General features: G+C 41.8%; 1 protein-coding gene across 2 annotated transcripts in view; it reads left to right on the top strand.

Annotated features, from left to right (window-relative positions):
- The first annotated feature begins 595 nt into the window (after window positions 1-595).
- The window catches only part of ddx52 (DEAD (Asp-Glu-Ala-Asp) box polypeptide 52), a 49,095-nt gene continuing 35,007 nt past the window's right edge, over window positions 596-14,683 (top strand). Inside the window, exons 1-5 of one of the 2 annotated variants that reach the window (XM_014129893.2) lie at window positions 596-755; window positions 10,031-10,229; window positions 11,544-11,671; window positions 11,887-12,072; window positions 12,323-12,466. In XM_014129893.2, the coding sequence (XP_013985368.2) occupies window positions 11,639-11,671; window positions 11,887-12,072; window positions 12,323-12,466 (363 nt within the window). In that variant the 5' untranslated portion in view covers window positions 596-755; window positions 10,031-10,229; window positions 11,544-11,638. Of the gene's footprint in view, window positions 756-9,346; window positions 9,496-10,030; window positions 10,230-11,543; window positions 11,672-11,886; window positions 12,073-12,322; window positions 12,467-14,683 lie in introns of those variants that run through there. The other variant, XM_014129891.2, reaches the window with a different exon arrangement.

The following is a 14,683-nucleotide window of genomic DNA, read 5'->3' as shown; positions in this document are numbered from 1 at the left end:
CCGTGTGGACTCCACAGCGTCCTTCTAGGATCCTGACCAGCGGTCTTTTTATTATTTAAGAGGAGCTCGGCGCAAAACCAGGAGACTGGCTCAGGATGGAGGGAGGCGCACATAAGGAGATTGGTAACTAGAAGGGAATTATAATCGGGGGGGGGTAAATGTGTTTGTTCATTAAAGGGATGGAGGGTAATGTGTTTCTTTTTGTTTGGAAGGAGGGTGTATTTTTTTATTTTTTACGGTTTGCATTGTTTCCTCAGTAGATTTTATGATTTAGTTTGTTTTCCTTAGTTGGTAACTTTTCATGTTTCAGCACCTCTTCAATAAAGTGTCTTCTACAGTAGCTAGTCTGTGTGCCTCTGTTTTCATGTTTTAATCGATTATTTTACAGTAGCTACAGCAGGGATGCGAACCAGTCACCTTTTGGAGAAATCCGCCATTTTGTATCCAAAATAGGTGATCTGAGTGATTCATGTAGATCCCGATGTTTGGGGGAGGGGGCTGGGGGGCTTTGGATCCCTATTGGCTGGCAGTGAATGGGTGATGTGCGTTTGGACCAATCCCGGCTGTATCCAAGGCTCAGCAAGTCGTTGACATGACAACAACGCAGCGCCCGACTGTTACAGCAGGTAACGGAGAGTTAACGGAACGGTAACGGTAGGTGAGACGTCCAGACTACGGAGACCGGGATGAGAAGGTGATGAAGCAGTACTTCATGACCTGTAACCGAAAAACTACCGTCGTTTGGAAAGTTTGAGGTGAGGGAGAAAGTGTGGTGGAATAAGTATTGTTAGCATTAATTAAGTATCTTGCTAGCTGGATGGATTTCTCCATTAGCTAACTTAGCCAGAGAAATGTTGAGAAACATTAACCAATTTAGCCAGAGAAACATTAGCCAATTTAGCCAGAGAAACATTAGCCAACTTAGCCAGAGAAATGTTGAGAAACATTAGGTAACTTAGCCAGAGAAATGTTGAGAAACATTAGGTAACTTAGCCAGAGAAATGTAGAGAAACATTAGCCAATTTAGCCAGAGAAACATTAGGTAACTTAGCCAGAGAAATGTTGAGAAACATTAGCCAATTTAGCCAGAGAAATGTTGAGAAACATTATCCAATTTAGCCAGAGAAACATTAGCCAATTTAGCTGATTAAATAATTTAGTTTATGGTGTTACAATTAGCTGGCTAATAGACAGCTAACGTTACATCAGATAACCAATTCGCTATAGTATTAACTGGTAACGTTAGTTGCTTACTGGACCCTGGCAATCTGTGAAAAGTTAACAAGCTAATGTTTTCCCTCTACAGTATGTGGCAATTTACAATTTATTCTACCATTTCTAACCATCTGCGTGCCAGTTATGATTTTCATATGTGCATTACAACTAATTGTGTCTATTGAATATCTAATTGCCCACAAACGGAAGAATTACGTAACTCGCTAAACAGAGCCGCTGTCCATTTAGCACCACAGAGCTCCACTATAGGCCTACCTGCATCAGGTGAGCGTTGCACCACAGAGCTCCACTATAGGCCCACCTGCATCAGATGAGCGTTGCACCACAGAGCTCCACTATAGGCCTACCTGCATCAGATGAGCGTTGCACCATAGAGCTCCACTATAGGCCTACCTGCATCAGATGAGCGTTGCACCACAGAGCTCCACTATAGGCCCACCTGCATCAGATGAGCGTTGCACCACAGAGCTCCACTATAGGCCTACCTGCATCAGATGAGCGTTGCACCACAGAGCTCCACTATAGGCCCACCTGCATCAGATGAGCGTTGCACCACAGAGCTCCACTATAGGCCCACCTGCATCAGATGAGCGTAGCACCACAGAGCTCCACTATAGGCCCACCTGCATCAGATGAGCGTTGCACCACAGAGCTCCACTATAGGCCTACCTGCATCAGATGAGCGTTGCACCACAGAGCTCCACTATAGGCCCACCTGCATCAGATGAGCGTTGCACCACAGAGCTCCACTATAGGCCCACCTGCATCAGATGAGCGTAGCACCACAGAGCTCCACTATAGGCCCACCTGCATCAGATGAGCGTTGCACCACAGAGCTCCACTATAGGCCCGCCTGCATCAGATGAGCGTTGCACCACAGAGCTCCACTATAGGCCCACCTGCATCAGATGAGCGTTGCACCACAGAGCTCCACTATAGGCCTACCTGCATCAGATGAGCGTTGCACCACAGAGCTCCACTATAGGCCTACCTGCATCAGATGAGCGTTGCACCACAGAGCTCCACTATAGGCCCACCTGCATCAGATGAGCGTTGCCACAGCAAGCCGCTGTCCAAGTTGTTGAATCCAGCGCCTGTCTTCGCTCCTTTTTAAAACACATCTATAGACCTTTTTTGTATTTTACTTCCTGATTTTTTTTGGGTTGTTGTTGCCATTGTTTGGTTGTGTTTGTTTGGCAAGCGTACTTGATGATGTCATGCCTCTTTATTCCATTATATGTATTTGTCTACCATGCAGTTGTGGTCCAGCAGTTTTAATGTGATGGTGATTTTAATGTTAATATCAGCATTTGAAGTCGGCCTTATTGTGACTTGATGGCCTGTAGTAGTGGCTTTATCCATATCTTGTTTCCTAAAGGTGTCTAAAATGTTTGTTTTATTCATGGTTTTGATTTATGGACAATATTAATTTGACGTGTTTTATAAAGATAGAATAAAAATTTCGTTTCAAGTGTCTTTTGCTGTTTTCAATTGCATTTTTTTTTTTTATATATATGGAAATTGTGTTAGAACACTTGGAAATATGATTTATACTTCTTTGTTTATTATAATTATAATGTGTATAAATTGCTCTTGTTTCATGTGTTTTTGTGGAACAGTCCCATTTCAATATAGGCTACAGAACTACAAAGGACAAATAATACATGTGATTAAAAAAATAACAATTATTGAAAAATACAAGGTTCAATAAATTTAAAAAAACGACAGACTGTTAGGTCTACCAACAGCCCAAAACATAACTGAATTAAAGAAGATATCTTATTTCCAACTCCATATTTACATTTTAGTCATTTAGCAGACGCTCTTATACAGAGCGACTTACAGTAGTGAATACATACATTTCATACTTATTTTTTTATACTGGTCCCCCGTGGGAATCAAACCCACAACCCTGGTGTTGCAAACACCATGCTCTACCAACTGAGCCACAGGGAAGGCCATATCTGCTGAGAATCTAAGCTTACTGAAATTTACTGGCATGAACATTTTAAGTTTATAGAATTTTGTATTGAAAAATCACACCGTACCGATTTTTTTTGTTTTGTTTTGTTGGTGCGATCCTTGTCCCTGCTTTCCACTGCTGGAGCCGCGTAATATCTGGGCTATTGGACACTGAGCTGCACGCAGGCCTCCGAGTGGTCCGTTACCAACCGGCTGCATGAGGGGCTCAGGATTGACTTCATGGGTGAATAGATCTGACCACATCGATACGTGGATCCAAACGCTGAAAGCATTGCACGTGCAACCATCTTCAAACGGTCAGATTTCACTGGCAGGCTCTCCCCAACAGTGGATGACGGAGGCCTCTGATCTCTCTCAGTCCCTTCTAGTTCTTTCCGCAGCTCTGTGGATTTTGATGACCAAAGGGAGGATGTCTTGAGCTCGAATCAGCTGCGTTTTCAAAGTCCTCGATCCCCGTCCACTGAAACACAGACAGATCCAAAGTCACTGTCCTCAAAGTTGTCTGGCTTGATCAAAAAAAATAAAACATTTGGGGGGCCATGTTGCTTGAAATTTGACAGGGAACTCGGACTTCAGCTTCCCCATGTACACTCCGATAACGTCAGCGCTGACAGACAGCGTGTTGACTAGACATTTCTTTAGCTTGGCAACAAATGCCTTCCATGCATGGAAACAGATCCAGGACTGTTTCGCCTGCACCCCTGAAGACGCAGGTTGAGTACGTGAAGGTGACCTTTTATGTCAGTGAGAAATATCAGTTTTACAAGCCAATCCTCATTCTTAAGCTCTGGGTAGTTTTGGCCCTTTTTCAACCAGAAAAGGCTATAACCGTATCCAAACACTCCACGAACCATTCCAGAACCTTCCTTCAACTTAACCCACCTAACACTGCAGTGACGAGGTAAGTCTTTGTGTTTTTTGTTCCATCTCTTCCAGCAGTGACTGAAACTGTCTGTGTGTCAAAGATGATCGAACAACAAAGAAATTCACTATTTTAACTACAGTAGCCATCACGGTACCATTTTTAACTACAGTAGTCATCACGGTACCATTTTTAACTACAGTAGCCATCACGGTACCTAAATTTGAATTTTAAATATTGGAACACAGATTCTCTTGGTGAATAATTCACTGAAATGTAACCACGGGGTGGTCAGTCTTCTCTTCAATCAGCTTGGCAAATCCTTTGTTTCGCCATCATAGCCGAGGCACCATCAGTTGTAATAGTGAATATGTTTTTAATATCGACACCTCTCACAAGGCTTTTGCTACATCTTCCCCTTTAGTAATACCATGCATGGGTTTTAGGTAGGAATGCACCGATATTACATTTTAAGCCTATACTGATTCCCGACATTTTCCTTGCTAAAAAAATAACCTGATACCGATATTAAACATTTAAGCAGACTTTTAAGCATTCTAGTACAGTTAAATAGTTAAAACACATTTTAGCAGACGCTCTTATCCAGAGCGACTTACAGTAGTGAATACATACATTTCATATTTTTTCCCCCCGTACTGGTCCCCCGTGGGAATAGAACCCACAACCCTGGCGTTGCATACACCATGCTCTACCAACTGAGCCACACAGGACACACACATGGATGCGGCGGTCTAAAGCACTGCATCTCAGTGCAACAGGCATCACAACAGTTACTGGTTTGAATCCAGGCTGTATCACATCCGGCCGTGATTGGGAGACCCATAGGGCGGAGTACAATTGGCCCAGCGCCATCCATTTGTAATTAAGAATTTGTTCTTAACTGACTTGCCTAGTTCAATTACATTTTATTTATTTGTTGTATTTGTCTTTGAGATGATTGCGTCTTTTGTTAGGCGAAGAGAGAGCGAACAGCCCTTCAGTAAAACTAATACATATTCCTTTGACAGTATATGAACGGACATCTGCATCATTTTTCTTTGCTGATGACATTTTGCGCCCTGAACTTTTTTTAAATAACAAAAGAAAGCTTGCTAGCTGCTTGCCAAGTGAAAACCAGCTATAGGTTACAACTGGTGTTGGAGTTAAAACCTACAGGAAGGGTATCTCTCCAGGAACAGGGTTGGAGTTAAAACCTACAGGAGGGGTATCTCTCCAGGAACAGGGTTAGAGTTAAAACCTCCAGGAGGGGTATCTCTCCAGGAAGAGGGTTGGAGTTAAAACCTCCAGGAGGGGTATCTCTCCAGGAAGAGGGTTGGAGTTAAAACCTCCAGGAGGGTATCTCTCCAGGAACAGGGTTGGAGTTAAAACCTACAGGAGGGGTATCTCTCCAGGAACAGGGTTGGAGTTAAAACCTACAGGAGGGGTATCTCTCCAGGAAGAGGGTTGGAGTTAAAACCTCCAGGAGGGTATCTCTCCAGGAACAGGGTTGGAGTTAAAACCTCCAGGAGGGTATCTCTCCAGGAAGAGGGTTGGAGTTAAAACCTACAGGAGGGTATCTCTCCAGGAACAGGGTTGGAGTTAAAACCTACAGGAGGGTATCTCTCCAGGAACAGGGTTGGAGTATAAACCTACAGGAGGGGTATCTCTCCAGGAACAGGGTTGGAGTTAAAACCTACAGGAGGGTATCTCTCCAGGAACAGGGTTGGAGTTAAAACCTCCAGGAGGGTATCTCTCCAGGAACAGGGTTGGAGTTAAAACCTACAGGAGGGTATCTCTACAGGAACAGGGTTGGAGTTAAAACCTACAGGAGGGTATCTCTCCAGGAACAGGGTTGGAGTTAAAACCTACAGGAGGGGTATCTCTCCAGGAAGAGGGTTGGAGTTAATTAATATTACAGTACTATTAATACTGTTATAATATTACAATACTATTAATACTGTTAAAATATTACAGTACTATTATTACTGTTATATTACAATACTATTAATACTGTTATAATATTACAATACTATTAATACTGTTAAAATATTACAGTACTATTATTACTGTTATATTACAATACTATTAATACTGTTATAATATTACAATACTATTAATACTGTTAAAATATTACAGTACTATTATTACTGTTATATTACAATACTATTAATACTGTTATAATATTACAATACTATTATTACTGTTATAATATTACATTACTATTAATACTGTGATACTATTACAATACTATTAATACTTTAAAAAGATTACAATAATATTATTACTTATAATATTACATGGTCTATTATTACTGTTATAATATTACAATACTATTAATACTGTTATAATATTACATTACTATTAATACTATTACAATACTATTAATACTTTAAAAAGATTACAATAATATTATTACTTATAATATTACATGTTCTATTAATACTGTTATAATATTACATGTTCTATTATTACTGTTATAATATTACAATACTATTATTACTGTTATAATATTACAATACTATTAATACTGTTATACTATTACAATACTATTATTACTGTTATAATATTACAATACTATTAATACTGTTATAATATTACAATACTATTAATACTGTTATAATATTACAATACTATTAATACTGTTATAATATTACACTATTATTAATACTGTTATAATATTACATGTTCTATTATTACTGTTATAATATTACAATATTACAATACTATTAATACTGTTATACTATTACAATACTATTATTACTGTTATAATATTACAATACTATTAATACTGTTATAATATTACAATACTATTAATACTGTTATAATATTACAATACTATTATTACTGTTATAATATTACACTATTATTAATACTGTTATACTATTACAATACTATTATTACTGTTATAATATTACAATACTATTAATACTGTTATAATATTACAATACTATTAATACTGTTATAATATTACAATACTATTAATACTGTTATACTATTACAATACTATTATTACTGTTATAATATTACACTATTATTAATACTGTTATACTATTACATGTTCTATTAATACTGTTATAATATTACAATACTATTAATACTGTTATACTATTACAATACTATTATTACTGTTATAATATTACACTATTATTAATACTGTTATACTATTACAATACTATTATTACTGTTATAATATTACACTATTATTAATACTGTTATAATATTACACTATTATTAATACTGTTATAATATTACATGTTCTATTAATACTGTTATACTATTACAATACTATTATTACTGTCATACTATTACAATAGAAAGTGATTACAGTGCTGTTTTTCTACTGCTGTAGAAAGGGATTACAGAGCTACAGTATATTATTGATATTATTATTATTATTATTATTTCTGCTACGTCTTTATCATCATTAAACTGGACTGATGGGCACAAGCCCTCACCCCAGTGTATCTGTGTGTGATGGTATTGTCTGCTGATACCTTGGAGGACAATCCGTTGTAAAATAATCATGCAGGTCCCGTGTGGCACAGTTGCTAGAGCATGCTGGTTGTTTGCCAGGGTTGTGGGTTCAATTCCCACGGGGGACCAGTATGAAAAACTATGCTCTCTCTACTGTAAGTTGCCCTGGATAAGAGCATAGTAAATGGTCTGCCTAGTATGGAATGGTCTGCCTATCCATGTGAGAGACGCAGACTCGGTCTCTCGACCTTTAAGTCTTTATTGAAGACTCATCTCTTCAGTAGGTCCTATGATTGAGTGTAGTCTGGCCCAGGGGTGTGAAGGTGAACGGAAAGGCACTGGAGCGACGAACCGCCCTTGCTGTCTCTGTCTGGCTGGTTCCCCCTCTCTCCACTGGGATTCTCTGCCTCTACCCCTATTACAGGGGCTGAGTCACTGGCTTACTGGTGTTCTTCCATGCTGTCCCTATGAGGGGTGTGTCATTTGAGTGGGTTGAGTCACTGACGGGATCTTCCTGTCTGGGTTGGTGCCCCCCCCTTGGGATGTGCCGTGGCGGAGATCGTTGTGGGCTATACTCGGCCTTGTTCCGGGATGGTATGTTGGTGGTTGGAGACATCCCTCCAGTGGTGTGGGGGTTGTGCTTTGACAAAGTGGGTGGGGTTTTATCCTGCCTGTTTGGCCCTGTCCGGGGGTATCATCGGATGGGGCCACAGTGTCTCCCGACCCCTCCTGTCTCAGCCTCCAGTATTTATGCTGCAGTAGTTTATGTGTCGGAGGGCTAGGGTCAGTCTGTTATATCTGGAGTATTTCTCCTGTCTTATCCGGTGTCCTGTATGAATTAAGTATGCTCCCTCTAATTCTCTCTCTTCCTCTCCCTTCCCTTCCGGAGGACCTGAGCCCTAGGACCATGCCTCAGGACTACCTGGCATGATGACTCCTGGCTGTCCCCAGTCCACCTGGCCGTGCTGCTGCTCCAGTTTCAACTGTTCTACCTGCGGCTATGGAACCCTGACCTGTTCACCGGACGTGCTACCTTAACCCGGACCTGCTTTTTTTTGACGATCTACTGCACCTGCTGTCTCTAACTCTTAATGCTCAGCTATGAAAAGCCAACTGACACTTACTCCTGAGGTGCTGACCTGTTGCACCCTCGACAACCACTGTGATTATTATTATTTGACCCTGCTGGTCATCTATGAACATTTGAACAACTTGGCCATGTTCTGTTATAACCTCCACCCGGCACAGCCAGAAGAGGACTGGCCACCCCTCATAGCCTGGTTCCTCTCTAGGTATCTTCCTAGGTTTTGGCCTTTCTAGGGAGTTTTTCCTAGCCACCGTGCTTCTACACCTGCATTGCTTGCTGTTTGGGGGTTTTAGGCTGGGTTTCTGTACAGCACTTTGAGATATCAGCTGATGTAAAAAAGGGGCTTAATAAATAAATTTCATCGATTGAGTAAATTGTAAAACATTTAAACTAAATCATTATTAGGTATTCTGTCTCCATGACACTAGCCAAATGTTTTCTCTCTTCATTCACAACTCCTGTCTCGTTAATTAGAGAGGATCTGTAGAGGAAGTGTTCAATAATATTAATAACGTCCTCACTACAAATACTGCCGTTTGAGACAATGGAAAATACCAAAGGTAACTATGCAAAAAAACAAAACACGTTTCAGTCTGGTTTCCCTATTCCACCGATGAGACAATAGCGACGTTGTGTGGACACAATGAAGTACAACTACACAAACATAATCCAGGCTTTATAATCGATCTAGGGATCACCGGTTGGTTGAACCGCTCTAGGATTGATTCGTCGTGCCTTTTTTTTTTATCGTCTCCACGCTGTTTCAATGGACGCTTTCGATCTGTTTCGTAAACTCGGAGCCGGAGCGAAATTTGATTTCAAGAGGTTTGGAAAAGATGCCGAACGATTTAAGGTAATGAGGATGTCGTCCAATATTTCTCTATTGATGTTCAGCGAGTAGTATCTGAACGCTGCAAAGAGTTGACCGTATAAGCCGGCTAGTTAGCTAGTTAGCTAATGGCTAGTTAGCTTGTGTATGCCTCGGATCTGTAGTGACAGTCTAAACTAAAGAGCTAGTTTCAGGTTAAAGAATAAATACATCTCAAGCTCATTGTTTCGTTTATTCTCATAAATGGAAGTCCCAGATGATATTATCTATGTAATGTATTATTTCTCTGCTGTCTGAAGCACCTGGGTAACTTTCTATTGTTTGGCTAGTTCATAACATTATTCTGAAAGTCTCTAGTGAGTTGTATCAGGACATATATCACATTAGGATTTAGAGGTCTGGGGGTATTGCTACTAGCTGTCTTCGTTGTGTCCTCATGTCATTTTAACAGTAGTTTTTATTTGTGGTGTGTGTGTGTGTGTGTGTGTGTGTGTGTGTGTGTGTGTGTGTGTGTGTGTGTGTGTGTGTGTGTGTGTGTGTGTGCGTGCGCGCGTTCCAGGTGGTGAGGTCCCAAGAGAAAGATGTAACTGATCACTATGGGATCGACTTTTTCGGGACCGGAGTAACCCACGGCAACCAGGAGCAGAGAGAGGAGGAGGAGGAGAAGCATGAAGAGGGAGATGCTGTTGCAGGGAAAAGGAAAGGACAAGATGAGGAGAAGACTGCAAAGAAGAGAAAGGAAGATGATAAGGCTGAAGGTAGTATTTGGCAGTGTGTGTTCTACATTGCATTGGAAAAATATTTGCCCCTTTCTGATTTTTCTCACATTTTTTTTTTGATACTGATTGTTATCAGGTCTTCAACCAAAACCTGATATTAGATTAAAGGGAACCTGTGTTTACAAATGGCCAATAAAAAGAGTTTACTTACTAAACAAAGTTATACAACACCATATTCACCTGTGTGGAAAAAGTAATTGTCCACTTCCACTCAGTAACTGGTTGTGTCACCTTTAGCTGCAATGACTCCATCAAAACACTTCCTGTCGTTGATCAGTCCACCTTTAGCTGCAATGACTCCATCCAAACACTTCGTGTAGTTGATCAGTCCACCTTTAGCTGCAGTGACTCCATCCAAACACTTCCTGTCGTTGATCAGTCCACCTTTAGCTGCAATGACTCCATCCAAACACTTCCTGTAGTTGATCAGTCCACCTTTAGCTGCAATGACTCCAACCAAACACTTCCTGTAGTTGATCAGTCTCTCGCATCGCTGTGGAGGAGTTGTGGCCCACTCTTCCATGCAGAAATGCTTTAACTCAGATACATTTGTGGGTTTTCAAGCATGAACTGGACGTTTCAAGTCCTTCCACAACATCTCAGTTGGGATTAGGTCTGGCCTTTGACTAGGCCATTACAACACTTTTAAAATGTGTTGCTTTTTAGCCATTTTCATGTAGACTTGATTGTGTGTTTTGGATCATTGTCTTGCTGCATGACTCAGCAGGACTACAGGAAGTGTTTGGTTGGAGTCATTGCAGCTAAAGGTGGACTGATCAACTACAGGAAGTGTTTGGATGGAGTCATTGCAGCTAAAGGTGGACTGATCAACTACAGGAAGTGTTTGGATGGAGTCATTGCAGCTAAAGGTGGACTGATCAACTACAGGAAGTGTTTGGATGGAGTCATTGCAGCTAAAGGTGACACAACCAGTTACTGAGTGTAAGTGGATAATTACTTTTAAACACAGGGGAATTGGGTGTTGTATAACTTTGGTTTATGAAATAAATAAAATGAGTATACATTTTTCTGTTGTGATTTGTAAACTCAGGTTCCCTTCATCTAATATCAGGTTTTGGTTGAAGACCTGATAACATTCAGTATCAAAAATATGCAACAGTAGAGAACTTTCCACAGCAGTGTGTATGTGTGGTATGTGGGTTCTGTGGGTTTTCTGTGGGTTCTGAATGTTCTGTGGGCTCTGTGTGGGTTCTGTGGGTCTCCAACTGGAGCAGCTTATATGTATGTGTTGTTAAATGATGAGTTCTGATGGTCCCTGTCGTTTTGTTGTAGTGGCGCGTGGGGAGACCGAGGGCATCCTGTGGACTTCCTCTGCAGACAGGAAGTCTAAAGGCTTGAAGGAGGGGAGGGACAGAGACAAGACATCCATGAAGAGACTCCAACACCTCCACCAAGAGAAGGTACACACACACACACACACACACACACACACACACACACACACACACACACACACACACACACACACACACACACACACACACACAAACAAAACACACACACACACACACACACACACACACACACACACACACACACACACACACACACACACACACACAGCACTGTCTACCTGTTGAATCTCATCTGTGTGTGTGTGTGTGTTTGTTGTCAGGTGAACCGTGTACGCACGCAGCACCGGATCAACGTGCATGGCTGTGACGTGCCTGACCCAGTGTGCACGTTCTCCGAGCTGCAGTCCGAGTACGGCCTGAACCCACGCGTCCTCCAGAACCTGTCCGCAGCTGGACTCACCGTCCCCACGCCCATCCAGATGCAGGCTATACCCCTGATGATGCATGTGAGAACGCAGACGGATGAGTGAATGGATGAGTGAATGGATACAGAGACGGATGAGTGAATGGATGAGTGAATGGATACAGAGACGGATGAGTGAATGGATGAGTGAATGGATACAGAGACGGATGAGTGAATGGATGAGTGTGGATATATAGACTGGGATACAGAGACGGATGAGTGTGGATACAGAGAATGGAACCCTAAATCATATCATCTTTGCATGCGTCTCTCTCTCTCCCCCCGTCTCCCAGGGTCGTGAGTTGTTGGCATGTGCTCCGACAGGTTCGGGGAAGACTCTAGCGTTTTGTCTCCCTCTCCTGACTCACCTGAAACAGCCTGCTAACCTCGGCATCAGAGCTCTGGTCATCTCTCCCACCAGGGAACTGGCCAGCCAGGTACACACACACACACACACACACACATACAGAACCGCAGGCCTCGAATTTAGCCGTAATGCCTCATAAACAAATCCATGTCTTGTGGCCGTTGTGCCCTTTGGTGGTGAGTGTATATAATAATAATAATAATCATTTCCTGCTGCCAATCGCCCGTGCTCCGAATCACCTCTCACTCACAAGGCTCTCTCAGATATCGCAGTTCTTATTAGCCAATGCCCGTCACTTGATCGGGTCCTTCTCACAGTCATTGCAGCTCCGAAGTAGGTTACAAGAGAAGACGGACTCGCCCGGGGGAGGCCACACGAGAAGACGGACTCGCCCGGGGGAGGCCACACGAGAAGACGGACTCGCCCGGGGGAGGCCACACGAGAAGACGGACTCGCCCGGGGGAGGCCACACGAGAAGACGGACTCCCGGGGAGCCACGAGAAGCGGACCGCGGGACGAAACGGACTCGCGGGGCAGATCGCCCGGGGAGGCCACACGAGAAGACGGACTCGCCCGGGGGAGGCCACACGAGAAGCGGACTCGCCTGGGGCCACACGAGAAGACGGACTCGCCCGGGGGAGGCCACACGAGAAGACGGACTCGCCCGGGGAAGCCACACAAGTCCTTATGGAATTCCGAGGCGCGTATTGAAGATGATAGAACTGTCCACATTTACTTTTCGGCAGCCGACAATGAACAGAGCAAAGTACAGAGAGATCCTTAATTAAAACCTGCTCCAGAGCGCTCAGGACCTCAGACTGGGGCGAAGGTTCACCTTCCAACAGGACAACGACCCTAAGCACACAGCCAAGACAACACAGGAGTGGCTTCGGGACAAGTCTCTGAATGTCCTTGAGAGTGTCTGCTAAATGACTAAAATGTAAATGTAAAATGTTGGTCCCATGTTTCATAAAATATCCCAGAAATGTTCCATACGCACAAAAAACATATTTCCTTCATCTGTTGTGCACAAATATGTTTCCATCCCTGTTAGAGAGCATTTGTCCTTCGCCAAGATAATGTGTTAGAATGTTAGAATACATTCTAATGTTGCTGTGTTATAATGTAATGTTACTGCTGTGTTGCTGTGTTATAATGTAATGTTAGAATGTAATGTTACTGCTGTGTTGCTGTGTTAGAATGTAATGTTACTGCTGTGTTGCTGTGTTATAATGTAATGTTAGAATGTAATGTTACTGCTGTGTTGCTGTGTTAGAATGTAATGTTACTGCTGTGTTGCTGTGTTAGAATGTAATGTTACTGCTGTGCTGTGTTATAATGTAATGTTACTGCTGTGTTGCTGTGTTAGAATGTAATGTTACTGCTGTGTGCTGTGTTATAATGTAATGTTACTGCTGTGTTGCTGTGTTAGAATGTAATGTTACTGCTGTGTTGCTGTGTTAGAATGTAATGTTACTGCTGTGTTGCTGTGTTAGAATGTAATGTTACTGCTGTGTTGCTGTGTTATAATGTAATGTTACTGCTGTGTTGCTGTGTTAGAATGTAATGTTACTGCTGTGTTGCTGTGTTAGAATGTAATGTTACTGCTGTGTTGCTGTGTTAGAATGTAATGTTACTGCTGTGTTATAATGTAATGTTACTGCTGTGTTGCTGTGTTAGAATGTAATGTTACTGCTGTGCTGTGTTATAATGTAATGTTACTGCTGTGTTGCTGTGTTAGAATGTAATGTTACTGCTGTGTTGCTGTGTTAGAATGTAATGTTACTGCTGTGTTGCTGTGTTAGAATGTAATGTTACTGCTGTGTTGCTGTGTTAGAATGTAATGTTACTGCTGTGTTGCTGTGTTAGAATGTTATGTTACTGCTGTGTTGCTGTGTTAGAATGTAATGTTACTGCTGTGTTGCTGTGTTAGAATGTAATGTTACTGCTGTGTTGCTGTGTTAGAATGTAATGTTACTGCTGTGTTGCTGTGTTAGAATGTAATGTTACTGCTGTGTTGCTGTGTTAGAATGTAATGTTACTGCTGTGTTGCTGTGTTATAATGTAATGTTACTGCTGTGTTGCTGTGTTAGAATGTAATGTTACTGCTGTGTTGCTGTGTTAGAATGTAATGTTGTTGCTGTGTTAGAATGTAATGTTACTGCTGTGTTGCTGTGTTATAATGTAATGTTACTGCTGTGTTGCTGTGTTAGAATGTAATGTTACTGCTGTGTTGTGTTAGAATGTTGTGTAGACCCACAGGGAGTTGGTGCTGTGTTATAATGGT

The sequence above is a fragment of the Salmo salar genome, chromosome ssa11 (genome assembly GCF_905237065.1).
Source record: "Salmo salar chromosome ssa11, Ssal_v3.1, whole genome shotgun sequence".
NCBI lineage: Eukaryota > Metazoa > Chordata > Actinopteri > Salmoniformes > Salmonidae > Salmo > Salmo salar.
Note: the sequence above shows the minus strand (reverse complement) of the source record. Positions and strands in the feature narration are given on the sequence as shown.